Here is a 20,462-nt window from a genome sequence, read left to right as displayed (position 1 = left end):
TACTGTATGTGTAAATATGATATACATGTAAATATGAATGGAAACGTATGTATTTTCATTACACTTTTTATTTTTGAATCATGTTATGAAGGTTATTATTTATTTTTATTTGAAGTAAACTTGTCAATAAATTATTTTTCATGTCACTTATTTCTGTATTTTCTCTTGTTTCTAAGCTCTACAATTTATACGGCTATCGTTTTGTATGCACATAAGAAACAGGTGTCATTACTAACAACTATATCCCTAATGGTTTATGTTTTTAGTTTATTTTCCCCTTTATACCATGTTGTCTACTCTGTTTTTATCATGTACCTCCACACACTCAGCTGCCAAGATCACCTGAGTTCAATCCTCTCATCAGCAATAATAATAACACATAATAAAAATTAAATAATAATGATAAGTTACATTTATAAATATAGCACATTTCTCAAACTCAAGGTCACTTTACAAAAGACAAAAAACAACAATAATAAACAAAAAAAAGAAAACGAACCACAGGGGAAAGGGGGGCTTACCACTGTAATTACTGCTTTAACTCTGTGTTGTGGATCATTTCAACTCTGTTGTGGATGAGTTTATGTGGTATTACATTGCCAGTCATGTCTATTTCCAGTTTGATTTTGACTTTGGACACTGTTTTTTGGATTAAACCTTTGCATAGTGGAGACTCATCATCTCACACTTTTGTGTCGGTTTCTAAACTTTTGACTGTTTCCTGGTTTTCTTTTGCAGTGTCTGGAAATACAAAATTTAGATTTATGATATATTTTGTTATCTAAGATGTGTTTTACATAACCAAACTTCGTCTTATATGTGTGGTGGACAGGCTTGGAATTTCACCATTCTGGGGGCAAGGCCACTTGGCATTCAGTTGGGCATATTTGGTGGGGGGCACAAAGGCCACATGTCAGGGCACCAAGGCCAAAGTTAACTATACAGTAGTAGCATATAAAAATTATCAAAGTTGTATTTAGCCTATTCACTGCAGTAGACCTGCATCACTGTATGAAACATTACAAAAACATGAAACATAACATATTACATAGAACTGTAAATCATCTGATGATCTAATAATTACAGATATCTAGGCTATATATAACATTTATTTTATATTTGGCCTGCTATGAAATCATGTATTGAACAATTTAAGCACAGCTCAGCTTTAAGAAACTCAAATAGCCTAGATGCATGCTTACCATTTTGTGATCATTAGGCTAAAGCTACTTTCACAAACTCAGTCAGCTGTCCTCTGATTTACCAATATCTAGGCGATATTTGTAACATTTATTTTGTATTTGGTCCGTTATGAAATCATGTGGAACAATTTAACCACATTGTAAAACTTAAAGCCTAAATTTGGAGACATCCATGCATGTCGAAATTTACTGCAAATTCAAAACTGGATTACTCTGGAACGGCTAACTGTACAGGGGACTGTTTTACACCTTTGTGTTCGGTAAGGTCTGCTGTTTATTCTGATATGTGGTTTGTCATGTGTTAAAAGAAGGGTTCGTGAAGTATAAGAGATGAATGGGTAGGGAGATCATGGACGCAAAACCTTTAAATTAAATTGAATTATATTATTTACTTTTCTCGCGAACCGTTCAACACAGCAATTATCGGCTAACATCGTTTAAAAGCTGAGAAAAAGCTCTTTCATGTGATATTTGTGATGTCTGTGTGATGATGAGTAGGCTACTTCGCAAGTAGTTCAACTGAGAAGAATGGGTGAATTTGGACGCACTTTCTTTCTTGCGCTGTCACTTTCTCCACTGCATAAAAGACTAAATTAATTTGCGCTGTAAATGCTAAGATTATTTTGACAGGCCACAGGCTAAATAAAAATCGCTATTAGTAGGATGCAAAGCAGAATATTGAAAGAAGGGGGCACCAAGGCCACCGTGGCCTGTAAACCTCTGATTTCCAAAGGGGCATCACGGCCAACGCAAGGGGCTACGACTGCCATGGCGGATATGGAGATATGTGGGTCAGTAGTCAAAGTCAAAGTCAAAGTCAAAGTCAGCTTTATTGTCAATTTCTTCACATGTTCCAGACATACAAAGAGATCGAAATTACGTTTCTCACTATCCCACGGTGAAGACAGACATATTTTACCAATTTTAAGTCCACAGACAAACATAACATTCAAGTAAACAAAAAAGTAAGTAAATAAGTAAATAAGAGGGCACATATAATAATGAAAAATAAGAGCAGCAAAATTTTGTTGAAATTGTGCATAGACAGTCAATAAAAACTAGTGCAAAGTCAGGCCAATAAGAGGCTTGGGTAGTTCTGTTTGACCTGAGTAATAAAGAAAGTGGCATAGTGGTGCAAGTTATGTAAGAGCAGCAGAAGTGTTGTGTTTTCAGGACAACAACACCAAGTTGTAAAGTGTACAAGTGTGCAAGTGTTCAAGTGTGCAAGTGGAGTAGTGCAGGTGGCCATTGTGGGTCCAATGTCCAGGATGTTATGTAGCTGAGGGTGGAGGGGGAGAGGAGGGAGAGTTCAGCATCCTTACAGCTTGGTGTATGAAGCTGTTGGTGAGTCTGGTAGTCGGGGAGCGCAGGGCTTCTGTACCTCTTCCCAGAGGGCAGTAGATCAAACAGATTGTGAGCGGGGTGACTTGCATCACTCACAATTTTGGTCGCCTTTGGGGTGAGGTGGGTGGTGTAAATGTCCTTCAGGGAGGGGAGTGAAGCACCAATGATCCTTCCAGCTGTGTTCACTATGCGCTGCAGGGCTTTCCTGTTGTATTCAGTGCAGCTTCCGCCCCACACAGCGATACAGCTGGAGAGGATACTCTCAATGGTGCCTCGGTAGAATGTGGTCATGATGGCTGGTGGAGCACTTGCTCGCCTGAGTTTCCGCAGGAAGTACAGGCGGCGCTGAGCTCTCTTCGCCAGTGATGCAGTGTTGGTGGTCCAGGAGAGGTCTTCACTGATGTGCACCCCCAGGAATTTGGTGCTGCTCGCTTCCACCACAGCACCGTCCGATGGTCAGTGGCAGGTGTTGGGTGTGACCTCTCCGGAAGTCAACAACAATCTCTTTGGTCTTGCTGACGTTCAGCAGGAGGTTGTTGTCCCTGCACCACGTGGTCAGATGGTCGACCTCCAACCTGTATTGAGTCTCGTCGCCCTTGGTGATGAGACCCACCAGTAATGCTCTGTGTGTGTGTGTGTGTGTGTGTGTGTGTGTGTATGTGTGTGTGTGAGATGTGCTCATAGTGAGCATTCATTTTGACACAGTGAGAGGTGAGCAGCGAGACACAGCGTGGCTCTTGGGTCTCTCTGCCCTTACCTCAATGTGAAAATATCTTCTGTTCTCTACTGTTATGGCACTACATGTTAATCCTTTTGTGTCCATTGCACACATTCCCCATTCAACTGTTGTAATGGTTTATGCGGCTAGTGCATGGATATCACCAGTACAGTATATGAATAATGAATAAATAAAATAAAATAGATTCACTGTTGTATTTAGTTCAAAGGCATATAGCCTTTTATCAGAAAATAAATGATTGTACATGCTGGGGAAATGTAATCCTGTATGGACAAACATCAGTGCAGCACTCCAACAATCAGGCCTTTATGGTAGAGTGGACAGATAGAAACATATAGAAGCCATTTTTTGTCGACAACTTTCAGGCTACTGCACGCTAGCCCAGTTCCTTAACTCTGCTACACTACCACCGCCCTAGAGAAATATACTCATAGTGTTTTTGTTTTCATGGTAAAATATAATGTTCCGAATCCATATATATTCCCAAATAATGGGAAGGTCACACTCATATGTTCGCAAACCTTAACATCCCGATCTTTCTCCCCATTATATAAAGTCTGAAATCTGCCTTTCACCATGATATTGCTAGTATGCAATCTCCTCATATTTTTTTGCAACTATCTTGCTAAAAAAATATCCAGCTCTTCTTTTCTCATTTAGAAAGAAGCCAACTAAGAGTACAGTTTAGGTTCAAAATGTAATTTTAATGTCTTTCCTAATTTTAGTTAGGAAATAAAGAGCTTTTTTCCATTTCTGTGTCACCCTGTTTATTAAATTTAAATTTAATGGCTAATCCAAATACAGCATCCCAAAACATAACAATGTGAACATGGCAGGTCAGACTCCTTAGTATGGTATTTGACCAGGCATATAGATAGCACTACCTTATTATTGGACGTTTGTATATTCCATACTGAATAGTGTTTATTTACTTGTGTGACTCCAGACACTGCTGTGTGCTTTGGCTGCTGTTTCTTTGGCACAAATGCAGAGTATCGACAATGCCACTCCCCCACGTATGTATTTGTACCACCATGGTCTAATCTATGCCAGGAAACAAGATTGATAAGCCCACTTTAAATTTATGTATTTGGTTAGCCAGTTACATGAAATTCTTAAAACAAAAGCACATGGGACATGACAAGCTTTACCCCACATTTTCTTATGCTGATAATTGTCCTGTTTAAATACAAATATATATTTAATTTACATGAATTTCCTTTTTCTCTTAATAGCCATCTGCACTGAACCTGGATGCATGGAAAACATCAGTAAGTACCTTTTAAGCATTCAGAATGTCACTGTGTGTGTCAAAAATGGTGTGTGCGTGTATGTGTGCGGTGTGAATTTTGTACCAAAGATTCTGGAGCTCCACTCTGTGCATTTTTGTCATTGTGTTATTTGTTCTCCATTAGAGTGCTGGACAGACTGGATGGACCGTGACAACCCAACTGGAACTGGAGACTGGGAGACTGTCAGTGACCTGAAGACGGAGTACCCCAACGCTATGTGCCCCAATGCCACTGCCATCGAGGTGGCAACTGTGGATGGCATCAGCCTGAATAATGCAGGCAATGTGTTTCATGTGTGAGTGTTTACCGCAACTATCATGTATTACAAATTAATTTCTCATGAGACTTCACTCCAAATGGTTAAGAATAGTTGGAAGACAATATCAAGTGTGCTGCATAGAAAACTGGAGTGGAATCGAAATTAGCCCATTGGGGTATTTCTATGACATTAGCCAATGGAAGTTATTCCCATTGGTGAGGGAATTGTCATGCCTATGAGGTTGCTGTATAGGGTTAGTGTTATCAACTAATTATCTTAGGCCGCGATCAGACAGGACACGGTTTTGCAGCGAGATCTGCCTTTTTTATGTTGTTTCATATGCGTAGTACAGTAAGTGTTTTGTGCACGGCTTATGCGCCCACAGTGCCTCTTGTTTTGTGTGCCTGCTGCGCCTTGCGTTTCTGCAGAGGCACCCTGAGCGCCTCGATTTGAAAGTTCAATGAAAACATAGTGCACCTCGCGTTTTACAAGTGGCAAAGCGTGTCCTGTCTGATCGCACCCCACATTATTCAAAAGGGAATCTAGTCTGACCAATAGAGGTGGTGATAGTGTTTTTACTAAGCTCACACTATGAAGCACGAAAACACACACACACACACACACACACACACACACACAAAACACAAGTACTTGACATTGATTTAAGGATGCTATGCAGCTATTGTCCACTAGAGTGTGGTATAACTTATAACCCACTTGTTGAACACTAGGTAGAGTGTAACAGCAGCTAAATCACTACAAACAGTGCAGCATGCAAGACTATTATTATTTTTTCCTCATATGAAACAAGGGTACACCTTTGGACTGGAGACTTGGGATGTCTGCTCATAGCAGTGCAATATTAGTGTAGGCTATTATATGAATGTAATCACATAGTGTTACACGGTAAACCTTTAAGTTACAAGATCATGCATAATGTCTCAGTAACAGCATGCTGGACGATAATAGAGGTTTTTTTCTGTCACAGGAATGATCACATCACTGGGCTCATCTGTAAGAACGCAGATCAGGAGAGATGCTTCTGCCGGGACTACAAAGTCCGTTTCCTCTGCCACCCTCCATTCTGTGCTGACCTGCAAAACAGTATGTGAATCTGCAGTCATTTCTTCACATTAGTGATTTTTTTATTTTTCAAAAGATTTTTAATAAAGGTAGACAAGTGTTCATGGATTCAAGGTTAATCAACTCTATTAATTCACTTCACATCCCAGAGTTCTGTTTTCCCAAGGCGCCTGCCTGTATGTGAACCAGACGTGAACGGTAATGTGTTTCTTTTTAATAAACTGCCTGTACACTTACAAAGTTCTCAATGCTTCGGTTTACATGTAGAGACCCTCATTATGCTACCGTGTAAGTGTGGTGCTATTTTGAGCCTTGTTAGTGGTATAGAAATAGCAATTACTTTTTACTGTACGTCTGCCCCAAAGGCTAGCGTTAAACGTTAATTAGCGGTTTGCAATAAAACTGGTCACATTCGACTAGCATGAAAATAAATCCCAGCGAACGGTCGAACTCGGTACACGTGTTACTAACCCCTAGGTTCATTTTGCGCCAGAATTGTCCTTTAATATTGTGTTGTCAATGTGGTGCAAACAAACAAGGCTAGAGTAGGCCTATCAGCCGTATCCTTTGTGAGCAATAACTGGCAAAAGGACGTTATGAGAACCGTTTAGACTCTCTTAAAGTGACAATGCACCATTTATCAATACTTCAAGTTAAACATCAAATTGGCAGCATTTCTTTAAAATATACATATATATTATACACACTAATGCACAGTAATAGTGTGAATTATTGGCCTTTTGTTTTGCTTTAGTTGTTTTTTTTTTTTTTTGGGGGCAATATTGTTGTTGCATAAAAAATGGGTAGCTGTGCCCCTGCTCGTACCTATGGCCAAATTACAGCTGTGGCGATATCCTTTACCAAACCCACTCTCACTCATGTCTTCTGGCTTAAATAGAACATGTCGATTTATATGTTGATATGTTTATATGTGTAGCCTAGGCCAAGATAAAAAAACAGTTTCAACCCCTGGCAGTAAGGTAAATTCAAATAAAAAACAGTTTCCAGAGCTGCCAACCCTCACGCATTTGATTGGTGTAAAAGCGTGTTGAGCCAATCAAATGAATGAATCTCACTCTCAATGTGTGAGAGTTGGCAGCTCTGAGTTTCAACCCCTGGCAGTAAGGTAAATTCAAATCCAGCTGATTAGACCTGAAATGATCTGTTTAACCCATCTGTTTTTATTATTTTGCCCACGTGCAGTGTGCTGGACACCGTGGTTTGACCGTGACAATCCCGGCGGTTACGGGGACTGGGAGACGCTGACGGAACTGTGGAAAGAACACCCTGGTCAGATCTGCGCCAATCCCATCGCCATCGAGAGCAGGACTGTGGACACAGACACTCCTGCGACCATTACTGGTCAAGACTTCTCACAGTGAGTAGTGTTATTTTTCTTATTTTCATACAGTGAGTAGTGTTATTTTTCTCTTCAATTTTCTTCTCAAGTTACACATGTTTACTCCCCCCTCCCCCATACACACACACCATTTCATCATCCCAAACAAAGAACATACCCCCTCCCCACACACACACAGGTACACCCCTCTCCCCCACACAAACATACACACACACCAACCCCCTCCCCTCCACACACACACACACACACACACACACAAACAATAATACCTTTTTAATACTACTTTGAAGTTATTCTATAAAGTTGAGCTGGCTCTTGATCACAAGAATTTCATTACTTATTGAACTTGAACTTGTTCCCAGCTTTAATCAGCAATGATTGTAGATGGCAGAGATGGGTCTTCAAATGACTTTTGATAAACATTTGAAGACATTTGAACAACAACAGTTGTTTTGGCCTATGAAGAAGAGGGCAAAGATATTGACATTATGACTTTTTAATTACAATATAAGGTTGAACGCATAGAAATGGAGTTCATCACATTACATAGTGCTGAAGATATCATTTACGTCTTTCCTCCCTGTAGCTACTCTCCGACGGTCGGGTTTGTTTGCAAGAACGGGCCCAACCAACGCTGCCAGGATTACAAAGTCCGTTTTAGGTGTCCTTGTGTCTTTGGAAAACTGGCTCTTGAGAAGGACGATTCTGTATCCATTAGAGACCCATAAGGGCATGACTGCATGTTACAACATGTAAAAAATGGTGAAGCAATGATACGTGTTGATAAGGTTAGTTTTTTTTGTAAAAGCACTGACAGCTGTTGTTGTTGATGTCTCTTCAATTTTGCTGCTGTGATGGTTTAAACCTATGCAGAGAATAAAACTAACAAAATAAAACTGACACCCTGTTTTCATTTTCTTCCGGTTGCTCTTATTGAAATGATGTATTGGACAAGAGACTAGTAGTTGATTAGGATGCACTAGAAGTGTATGAACAATGCTATTTGACAAGTCAGACGTCCACTTGCAGTTTGGACACAGGCTGACTGCACATTTCTGATTGATAGAATGGGAGCAGAGTGTTTTATTTCACAAAAGACTTTGACCACCAATGAATGTGGATATTCCAGATGTCTTTGGTGTTGGAGTAATCACACCTGACTCTACTGAGGTCAACCAACTGAATCATGAGCTGTCTAGTTGGCGGTCTAACCTGTTCAGGTGAAGACGTTGCCCTTGGCAAAAAGACATGGATCATCGTCAGAGTGAGGAGTTTGTTTTTTTTCAAAATGACAGGGAGTGCCCAAAAGAAAATTTCTTGACTTGAAAATGTCTTTATTTTGTCTCACAACAAATAAATCAGCCCTTACTGATATCTCACCTGTTATTCCTAAATCCCCTTTAGGAGAAATGAGGAGCAATAAGAATAGATTGAGAGGAAAATCGGAGGAAAAAAGGAGTACTTCATGGCTGAAAAATCTCAAAATACCCCTTTGTTCTTCTCAATCTGTTTTTATTGCTCTTTAATTCTCCTAAGGTGGGTTTTGGAGAAACAAGTCAGATCTTATTTTGAAGTTTTTTTTCCTAAGGGATTATCAAAACAACGGCAAAAAAATTCACATACACCAAAAGCAAAGTCTATGTCTGTCTATTATGCAAAACCAAGAGTTGTGCCAGACCTTTGTGGAAAGTCCCAGGAGAGGCGCTGAGAGTTTAAGACGTTCAGAGCTTTAAGGGGGGATCCAGGGGCATCTTCCCCCAAGGAAATGTTTGAAATTCATTTTTACACAGTTTGAGACAGAAAGGGCAAGTCTAAAGTCAATCAATGAAAGTACAGTTAGCAATAGAGCAGAAAGATTGTTGATATTTGAACTCAACAGCCAAAATAGATCCCTCCCTTCAATGCTCCATAGGTTTGTGGGTGCAACACTGACTTAAGTTACCCTCAAATTTGCACTGAATGTAGAGAAACCATTTTGAGAGTTTTTAGACAGACATTTTGTGTAAATCAGTCTTGTGCAAAATTCCAGAATTTAATTGAAACTGGCTCTTAAATTCCAATTCAATTCTTTCATTTCAATTGAGGTAGCAAACAGGAAGCAGAATTGAAATTTGAATTGTGCACAACCCTGGTGTAAATGTCATTACATTTGAATATAAGAAAACATCAAAGTCATTGAGTCACACATCAAGTCAAGTTATTGCCTTCTCTGATTGATAAAGCAGGTTTGTAGATGTGAGGAGTGCTGCCTAGAGGACAGAGGTCAACTGAGACATATTAAAGTGAAGTGTAATCTGCTCCAATCATTTCTTACACCTTGTTCCCCAAATGATCAGCAGCAGGAGGCAACCTTTCCTCCACACCCTCTAGCCTTGGGTTGGGCATATTTGGTGGGGGGCACAAAGGCCACATGTCAGGGCACCAAGGCCAAAGTTACCTATACAGTAGTAGCATATAAAAATGATCAAAGTTGTATTTAGCCTATTCACTGCAGTAGACCTGCATCACTGTATGAAACGTTACAAAAACATGAAACATAACATATTACATAGAACTGTAAATCATCTGATCATCTAATAATTACAGATATCTAGGCTATATATAACAATTATTTTATATTTGGCCTGCTATGAAATCATGTAGTGAACAATTTAAGCACAGCTCAGCTTTAAGAAACTCAAATAGCCTAGATGCATGCTTAGCATTTTGTGATCATTAAGGCTACTTTCACAAACTCTTAGTCAGCTGTCCTCTGATTTACCAATATCTAGGCGATATTTGTAACATTTATTTTGTATTTGGCCTGTTATGAAATCATGTGGAACAATTTAAACACATTGTAAAACTTCAAGCCCAAATTTGGAGACATCCATGCATGTCGAAATTTACTGCAAAAACGGCTAACTGTACAGGGGACTGCTTTACACCTTTGTGTTCGGTAAGGTCTGCTGTTTATTCTGATATATGGTTTGTCGTGTTAAAAGAAGGGTCCGTGAAGTATTCCACCGAGATGAATGGGTAGGGAGATCATGGACGCAAAACCTTCGGTAGAATGTATGATTAAATTGAATTATATTATTTACTTTTCTCACGAACCGTTCAACACAGCAATTATCGGCTAACATCATTTAAAAAAAGCTGAGAAAAGCTCTTTCATGTGATACTTGTGATGTCTGTGTGATGATGAGTAGGCTAGGCTACTTCGCGAGTAGTTCAACTGAGAAGAATGGTGGACGCACTTTCTTTCTTGCCTGTCACTTTCTCCACTGCTAAAAGACTACCCAGCTAGCACCGTTACATTGCCAGTACGTTGCTGCAATGTAACTGAATGACCCAAAATACATTGCCACAACGTCGTATCCAACGTTGCCACAACATGCAAAGTGAAAGGTGAGAATTCGTAACCGCAATGTCACTCCCCAACGTTGCCAATCCGTCACTGCAACATTAAGTTACGTTGCAGCAACGTGGAATTGAAAGGTGCCGTTTCGTAACCGTAACGTAAGTTACCGACACCACCAGTCCTGTTTAGCAACGTTGCCACAACATGCAAAGTGAAAGGTGACAATTCGTAACCGCAACGTAACTCCCCAACGTCGCCACTCCGTAACCACAACATCAGGTGACGTTGCAGCAACGTGGAGTTGAAAGGTGCCGTTTCATAACCGCAACGTAAGTTACCAACGCCACCAGTCCTGTTTAGCAACGTTGCCACAACATGCAAAGTGAAAGGTGACAATTCGTAACTGCTCTTTCATGTGATACTTGTGAAATGGTTTAAGGTGAAATGGTTTAAGGTATTGACAACAGACTGAACAATTAGCTAAATGAGTTCAAGCAACTGAGAACTTTCTTCAGCCAATGGATTTTAGTGTTTTAGCAACTGAGAAAAACTGTAAGTACTCATATATTTTAGATCTTACATGTAATGTACATATACTGTATATATCACCACATATGTATTGTGCATACATTGTATGTGCATGGTCTCATATATACATATATATTGTAACATATATTGTGCATATATGTTACAATATATATGTACATATATCTTTACAAATATTACCAATACATTTCCCCATATACATCTGAATACATTATGGTGGATATTTCTAACTAATTTGGGGCAGACATGGCCTACTGGTCAGGACTTGAAACCGAAGGGTTGCTGGTTCGATCCCCTACCAATAGGTAAAATGCTGACCTGATCACGATGTTGTGGCACCATTCTTCATGGCACCAAATGGTAACGTCATCAGCTGACCAGTTCACAACGTTGGGTCAACATCACTCACAGTACTACATGGCAACGTCATCGGCTGATGTCGTGGTTACGTTTCCCACGGCATCAAATGGTAACGTCATCAGCTGACCAGTTCACAACGCTATCAACATCACCACAGGTACTACATGGCAACGCCATCGGCTGATGTCGCGGGTTACGCTTCCCACGGCATCAAATGGTAACGTCATCAGCTGACCAGTTCACAACGTTGGGTCAACATCACTCACGGTACTACATGGCAACGTCATCGGCTGATGTCGTGGTGACGTTTCCCACGGCATCAAATGGTAACGTCATCAGCTGACCAGTTCACAACGTTGGGTCAACATAGTAGCTGGGTAAATTAATTTTGCTGCCAGAATGCTAAGATTATTTTGACAGGCCACAGGCTAAATAAAAATCGCTATTAGTAGGACGGAAAGCAGAATATTGAAAGAAGGGGGCACCAAGGCCACCGTGGCCTGTAAACCTCTGATTTTCAAAGGGGCATCACGGCCAACGCAAGGGGCTACGACGGCCAAATTCCTACCCTGGCTATAAATAAATATTGTTGTCGTTAATATGAATGATGACGTTCACACATAAACTATAACGATAACGACATGAAGAACGATATCGTTGGGGATCACTTTCAGAGCGATTTTCAGAACGATAAAAAGCTACTAGCCAATCAGAACCCATTGAATTTTAACCGTCACATTCATTAACACAAGGAGACTTTGTTTATCGTTGTTCAGTGTGAACGCTTTTATCGTTATGGTTATAGTTATAGGGCTGTATTTTGGGTCACCAGCGCATGGCGTAATACTCGTTATTCACGCGCAAAGTTGAATTCGGTATTTTGCACGTTTATTGCGCCCAGGGGTGTGGCAATTAACAACCTAGGGAGGGGCCTAGTGCGTTGTCTAAAAATCGCTATCATACACCACCTAAACCTGGTCAGAAGTCAATGGCGAGTTGTTCATATGCTATTTTAAGAGCGCATGTCACCAGTCATATTGGCAGGTGCACGCCCCATCCTTCTATCATTCATGAACGCACACCAGCGCACATCCATGCAAAGCATTACAAATTGCACGATTACAATGGGAAACATAATTAGAATAAAGATATTACGAAATACTGTACATCTCATAATGAGTAGTTATTCACCATCATTTGCAAATTGGTAATGACGGTTAAAAGTGATTAGGGGAGAGGCGAGAGACACGTATGGAGCACAGCTGAAGACGAACTGTCACGAGATATAAGCAACTCCTCTGCAGGATAAATGTTGTTTTATTCAGTCATTTGAGCAATATTGGTAAGTGTTGCTTTTTCCAGCCAATGTTTTCGGTGGTAACCCATTGTCAGTCAATAGTGAAAGTAACTGCATATAACTGTCTTGTCATTGACTGACTCCTTGGTGAAGTTAGTTTCACTTTGCCAATGAGTTCAATTAATAGACGAGTGCAAATGCGTGAAGGCTATGCTAGGTTTTTAGTAAAGCATGGTTTAAGAATGACTATTCCATACGGTCTCGCAAGCAGCCTCCTTCAAATGCGCCGTTGAATGCCAAAATACCGATGCATTTATTTGACATATTGCGCGTTGCGCCGTTAAAGGGAATGACAGATGTCATTCTCATTGGTTTAAAATGATGTTACGCCCCAAACACACCCATATGCCTGATTAAAAAACCTAGGAACACCTTGTTGCGCCATGCGCTCCACGTTTGATGACGAAACCCCTCCCAATGTGAAATGGACATCCTACTAAATTTTAATAGACTTTTGACGAGTGACGATGTACTTTAGAATGTCATGATAAGGCCCATAGTTATCGTTCTTGGTGTGAATAGGACTTAATGCTCCTTTTGGCCATGTGGGGTCAAAGTCAAGTGTGCAGGTTGACTTTGTTTTGGACTGTCATGCCTCTTTTGCCCATGTGGGTAACTCTGTGTGCGTGCTTGATTAGTCACATGTCTAATTTTCAATTAGGGAATTATGTCCACCTGAGTCTTGTTTACCTTCCTATATAAACTGCCTGATCCTTTGTGTTTTGCTCAGTCTTGAATTGATACTCGATGACGGCACCTTGTAAGTTGAATGCTAGTTAAAGCGATCTGACTTCTGAGCTGTGGCCACCTACCTTTTTTTTCCCCTGTACCTTTTTGCCACTTCTCTGTTGGATTTGAGTGATTGATTGACTGCCTGGATTTTTTCCCCCTTTGTGCCTGGATTAAATTGGCAGCATTTCTTTAAAATATACATATATATTATACACACTAATGCACAGTAATAGTGTGAATTATTGGCCTTTTGTTTTGCTTTATTTGTTTTTTTTTTTTTTTTGGGGCAATATTGTTGTTGCATAAAAAATGGGTAGCTGTGCCCCTGCTCGTACCTATGGCCAAAATACAGCTGTGGCGATATCCTTTACCAAACCCACTCTCACTCATGTCTTCTGGCTTAAATAGAACATGTCGATTTATATGTTGATATGTTTATATGTGTAGCCTAGGCCAAGATAAAAAAACAGTTTCAACCCCTGGCAGTAAGGTAAATTCAAATAAAAAACAGTTTCCAGAGCTGCCAACCCTCACGCATTTGATTGGTGTAAAAGCGTGTTGAGCCAATCAAATGAATGAATCTCACTCTCAATGTGTGAGAGTTGGCAGCTCTGAGTTTCAACCCCTGGCAGTAAGGTAAATTCAAATCCAGCTGATTAGACCTGAAATGATCTGTTTAACCCATCTGTTTTATTATTTTGCCCACGCAGTGTGCTGGACACCGTGGTTTGACCGTGACAATCCCGGGCGTTACGGGACTGGGAGACGCTGGATCGGAACTGTGGAAAGAACACCCTGGTCAGATCTGGCGCCAATCCCATCGCCATCGAGAGCAGGACTGTGGACACAGACACTCCTGCGACCATTACTGGTCAAGACTTCTCACAGTGAGTAGTGTTATTTTTTTATTATTTTCATACAGTGAGTAGTGTTATTTTTCTCTTCAATTTTCTTCTCAAGTTACACATGTTTACTCCCCCCCCCATACACACACACCATTTCATCATCCCAAAACAAAGAACATACCCCCCCCCACACACACACAGGTACACCCCCTCTCCCCCACACAAACATACACACACACCAACCCCCCTCCACACCACACACACACACACACACACAACACAATAATACCTTTTTAATACTACTTTGAAGTTATTCTATAAAGTTGAGCTGGCTCTTGATCACAAGAATTTCATTACTTATTGAACTTGAACTTGTTCCCAGCTTTAATCAGCAATGATTGTAGATGGCAGAGATGGGTCTTCAAATGACTTTTGATAAACATTTGAAGACATTTGAACAACAACAGTTGTTTTGGCCTATGAAGAAGAGGGCAAAGATATTGACATTATGACTTTTTAATTACAATATAAGGTCGAACGCATAGAAATGGAGTTCATCACATTACATAGTGCTGAAGATATCATTTACGTCTTTTCCTCCCTGTAGCTACTCTCCGACGGTCGGGTTTGTTTGCAAGAACGGGCCCAACCAACGCTGCCAGGATTACAAAGTCCGTTTTAGGTGTCCTTGTGTCTTTGGAAAACTGGCTCTTGAGAAGGACGATTCTGTATCCATTAGAGACCCATAAGGGCATGACTGCATGTTACAACATGTAAAAAATGGTGAAGCAATGATACGTGTTGATAAGGTTAGTTTTTTTTGTAAAAGCACTGACAGCTGTTGTTGTTGATGTCTCTTCAATTTTGCTGCTGTGATGGTTTAAACCTATGCAGAGAATAAAACTAACAAAATAAAACTGACACCCTGTTTTCATTTTCTTCCGGTTGCTCTTATTGAAATGATGTATTGGACAAGAGACTAGTAGTTGATTAGGATGCACTAGAAGTGTATGAACAATGCTATTTGACAAGTCAGACGTCCACTTGCAGTTTGGACACAGGCTGACTGCACATTTCTGATTGATAGAATGGGAGCAGAGTGTTTTATTTCACAAAAGACTTTGACCACCAATGAATGTGGATATTCCAGATGTCTTTGGTGTTGGAGTAATCACACCTGACTCTACTGAGGTCAACCAACTGAATCATGAGCTGTCTAGTTGGCGGTCTAACCTGTTCAGGTGAAGACGTTGCCCTTGGCAAAAAGACATGGATCATCGTCAGAGTGAGGAGTTTGTTTTTTTCCAAAATGACAGGGGAGTGCCCAAAAGAAAATTTCTTGTCTTGAAAATGTCTTTATTTTGTCTCACAACAAATAAATCAGCCCTTACTGATATCTCACCTGTTATTCCTAAATCCCCTTTAGGAGAAATGAGGAGCAATAAGAATAGATTGAGAGGAAAAACGGAGGAAAAAAGGAGTACTTCATGGCTGAAAAATCTCAAAATACCCCTTTGTTCTTCTCAATCTGTTTTTATTGCTCTTTAATTCTCCTAAGGTGGGTTTTGGAGAAACAAGTCAGATCTTATTTTGAAGTTTTTTTTTCCTAAGGGATTATCAAAACAACGGCAAAAAAATTCACATACACCAAAAGCAAAGTCTATGTCTGTCTATTATGCAAAACCAAGAGTTGTGCCAGACCTTTGTGGAAAGTCCCAGGAGAGGCGCTGAGAGTTTAAGACGTTCAGAGCTTTAAGGGGGGATCCAGGGGCATCTTCCCCCAAGGAAATGTTTGAAATTCATTTTTACACAGTTTGAGACAGAAAGGGCAAGTCTAAAGTCAATCAATGAAAGTACAGTTAGCAATAGAGCAGAAAGATTGTTGATATTTGAACTCAACAGCCAAAATAGATCCCTCCCTTCAATGCTCCATAGGTTTGTGGGTGCAACACTGACTTAAGTTACCCTCAAATTTGCACTGAATGTAGAGAAACCATTTTGAGAGTTTTTAGACAGACATTTTGTGTAAATCAGTCTTGTGCAAAATTCCAGAATTTAATTGAAACTGGCTCTTAAATTCCAATTCAATTCTTGCATTTCAATTGAGGTAGCAAACAGGAAGCAGAATTGAAATTTGAATTGTGCACAACCCTGGTGTAAATGTCATTACATTTGAATATAAGAAAACATCAAAGTCATTGAGTCACACATCAAGTCAAGTTATTGCCTTCTCTGATTGATAAAGCAGGTTTGTAGATGTGAGGAGTGCTGCCTAGAGGACAGAGGTCAACTGAGACATATTAAAGTGAAGTGTAATCTGCTCCAATCATTTCTTACACCTTGTTCCCCAAATGATCAGCAGCAGGAGGCAACCTTTCCTCCACACCCTCTAGCCTTGGGTTGGGCATAAAGGCCACATGTCAGGGCACCAAGGCCACATGTCAGGGCACCAAGGCCAAAGTTACCTATACAGTAGTAGCATATAAAAATGATCAAAGTTGTATTTAGCCTATTCACTGCAGTAGACCTGCATCACTGTATGAAACGTTACAAAAACATGAAACATGACATATTACATAGAACTGTAAATCATCTGATCATCTATTTGGCCTGCTATGAAATCATGTATTGAACAATTTAAGCACAGCTCAGCTTTAAGAAACTCAAATAGCCTAGATGCATGCTTAGCATTTTGTGATCATTAAGGCTACTTTCACAAACTCTTAGTCAGCTGTCCTCTGATTTACCAATATCTAGGCGATATTTGTAACATTTATTTTGTATTTGGCCTGTTATGAAATCATGTGGAACAATTTAAACACATTGTAAAACTTCAAGCCCAAATTTGGAGACATCCATGCATGTCAAATTTACTGCAAAACGGCTAACTGTACAGGGGACTGCTTTACACCTTTGTGTTCGGGTAAGGTCTGCTGTTTATTCTGATATATGGTTTGTCGTGTTAAAAGAAGGGTCCGTGAAGTATTCCACCGAGATGAATGGGTAGGGAGATCATGGACGCAAAACCTTCGGTAGAATGTATGATTAAATTGAATTATATTATTTACTTTTCTCACGAACCGTTCAACACAGCAATTATCGGCTAACATCATTTAAAAGCTGAGAAAAAGCTCTTTCATGTGATACTTGTGATGTCTGTGTGATGATGAGTAGGCTAGGCTACTTCGCGAGTAGTTCAACTGAGAAGAATGGTGGACGCACTTTCTTTCTTGCCTGTCACTTTCTCCACTGCTAAAAGACTACCCAGCTAGCACCGTTACATTGCCAGTACGTTGCTGCAATGTAACTGAATGACCCAAAATACATTGCCACAAACGCCGTGATCCAACGTTGCCACAACATGCAAAGTGAAAGGTGAGAATTCGTAACCGCAATGTCACTCCCCAACGTTGCCAATCCGTCACTGCAACATTAAGTTACGTTGCAGCAACGCGGGAATTGAAAGGTGCCGCTTTCAGAATCCGTGAACGTAAGTTACCGACACCACCAGTCCTGTTTAGCAACGCTAAGCACAACATGCAAAGTGAAAGGTGACAATTGTAATCATAACGTAACTCCCCAACGCCGCCACTCCGTAACCACAACATCAGGTGACGCTGCAGCAACGGGAGTTGAAAGGTGCCGTTTCATAACCGCAACGTAAGTTACCAACTCCACCAGTCCTGTTTAGCAACGTTGCCACAACATGCAAAGTGAAAGGTGACAATTCGTAACTGCTCTTTCATGTGATACTTGTGAAATGGTTTAAGGTGAAATGGTTTAAGGTATTGACAACAGACTGAACAATTAGCTAAATGAGTTCAAGCAACTGAGAACTTTCTTCAGCCAATGGATTTTAGTGTTTTAGCAACTGAGAAAACTGTAAGTACTCATATATTTTTAGATCTTACATGTAATGTACATATACTGTATATATCACCACATATGTATTGTGCATACATTGTATGTGCATGGTCTCATATATACATATATATTGTAACATATATTGTGCATATATGTTACAATATATATGTACATATATCTTTACAAATATTACCAATACATTTCCCCATATACATCTGAATACATTATGGTGGATATTTCTAACTAATTTGGGGCAGACATGGCCTACTGGTCAGGACTTGAAACCGGGGTTTGCTGGTTCGATCCCCCTACCAATAGGTAAAATGCTGACCTGATCACGATGTTGTGGCACCATTCTTCATGGCACCAAATGGTAACGCCATCAGCTGACCAGTTCACAACGTTGGGTCAACATCACTCACAGTACTACATGGCAACGTCATGTCGGGGTGATGTCAAATGGTAGTTACGCTTTCCCAACGCATCAAATGGTAACGCCATCAGCTGACCAGTTCACAACGTTGGGTCAACATCACTCACGGTACTACATGGCAACGTCATCGGCTGATGTCGTGGTGACGTTTCCCACGGCATCAAATGGTAACGTCATCAGCTGACCAGTTCACAACGTTGGGTCAACATAGTAGCTGGGTAAATTAATTTGCGCTGTGAATGCTAAGATTATTTTGACAGGCCACAGGCTAAATAAAAATCGCTATTAGTAGGACGGAAAGCAGAATATTGAAAGAAGGGGGCACCAAGGCCACCGTGGCCTGTAAACCTCTGATTTTTCAAAGGGGGCATCACGGCCAACGCCAAGGGGCTTCTGACGGCCAAATTCCTACCCTGGCTATAAATAAATATTGTTGTCGTTAATATGAATGATGACGTTCACATAAACTATAACGATAACGACATGAAGAACGATATCGCTGGGGATCACTTTCAGAGCGATTTTCAGAACGATAAAAGCTACTAGCCAATCAGAACCCATTGAATTTTAACCGCCACATTCATTAACACAAGGAGACTTTGTTTATCGTTGTTCAGTGTGAACGCTTTTATCGTTATGGTTATAGTTATAGGGCTGTATTTTTGGGTCACCAGCGCATGGTGTAATACTTTCGTTATTCACGCAGCAAAGTTGAATTCGGTATTTTGCACGCTTATTGCGCCCAGGGTGTGGCAATTAACAACCTAGGAGGGGCCTAGTGCGTTGTCTAAAAATCGCCTATCATACACCACCTAAACCTGGTCAGAAGTCAATGGCGAGTTGTTCATATGCTATTTTAAGAGCGCATGTCACCAGTCATATTGGCAGGTGCAATTCCATCCTTCTATCATTCATGAATGCACACCAGCGCACATCCATGCAAAAGCATTACAAATTGCACCATTACAATGGGAAACATAATTAGAATAAAGATATTACAAATACTGTACATCTCATAATGAGTAGTTATTCACCATCATTTGCAAATTGGTAATGACGGTTAAAAGTGATTAGGGGAGAGGCGAGAGACACGTTATGGAGCAACAGCTGAAGACGAACTGTCACGAGATATAAGCAACTCCTCTGCAGGATAAATGTTGTTTTATTCAGTCATTTGAGCAATATTGGCAAGTGTGCCAATGTTTTCGGTGGTAACCCATTGTCAGTCAATAGTGAAAGTAACTGCATATAACTGTCTTGTCGTTGACTGACTCCTTGGTGAAGTTAGTTTCACTTTGCCAATGAGTTCAATTAATAGACGAGTGCAAATGCGTGAAGGCTATGCTAGGTTTTTAGTAAAGCATGGTTTAAGAATGACTATTCCATCCGGTCTCGCAAGCAGCCTCCTTCAAATCGCCCGTTGAATGCCAAAATACCGATGCATTTATTTGACATATTATTGCGTTAGCGTTAAAGGAATGACAGATGTCATTCTCATTGGTTTAAAATGATGTTACGCCCCAAACACACCCATATGCCTGATTAAAAAACCTAGGAACACCTTGTTGCGCCATGCACTCCACGTTATAGTCCATAGTTATCGTTCTTTGTGTGAATAGGACTTAATGCTCCTTTTGGCCATGTGGGGTCCTCAGTGTGCAGGTTGACTTTGTTTTGGACTGTAATGCCTCTTTTGCCCATGT

The 20,462-nt window shown here is 40.4% G+C and overlaps 1 protein-coding gene across 1 annotated transcript; it reads left to right on the top strand.

The window, feature by feature from the left end:
• Nucleotides 1–4,114: 4,114 nt before the first annotated feature.
• LOC125299323 (cartilage intermediate layer protein 1-like) lies at nt 4,115–8,119 on the top strand. The gene is made up of 6 exons (XM_048250564.1): nt 4,115–4,121; nt 4,521–4,556; nt 4,701–4,872; nt 5,825–5,940; nt 7,123–7,297; nt 7,866–8,119. The coding sequence occupies exons 1-6, from the start codon at nt 4,115–4,117 to the stop codon at nt 8,005–8,007; spliced, it is 648 nt and encodes a 215-aa protein (XP_048106521.1). The 3' UTR covers nt 8,008–8,119.
• Nucleotides 8,120–20,462: the final 12,343 nt, after the last annotated feature.

This window comes from Alosa alosa, chromosome 8 (genome assembly GCF_017589495.1).
Source record: "Alosa alosa isolate M-15738 ecotype Scorff River chromosome 8, AALO_Geno_1.1, whole genome shotgun sequence".
Classification (NCBI taxonomy): domain Eukaryota; kingdom Metazoa; phylum Chordata; class Actinopteri; order Clupeiformes; family Clupeidae; genus Alosa; species Alosa alosa.
The sequence above is the reverse complement of the archived record's forward strand: the minus strand, read 5'-3'. Positions and strand labels throughout refer to the sequence as shown.

Excerpts from the sequence above, each read along its gene's own strand:
- LOC125299323 (XM_048250564.1), top strand. Across the intron at positions 4,873-5,824 it reads GCAGGCAATGTGTTTCATGT|GAATGATCACATCACTGGGC; the intron begins GTGAGTGTTTAC and ends TTTCTGTCACAG. Across the intron at positions 7,298-7,865 it reads ACTGGTCAAGACTTCTCACA|CTACTCTCCGACGGTCGGGT; the intron begins GTGAGTAGTGTT and ends TCCTCCCTGTAG.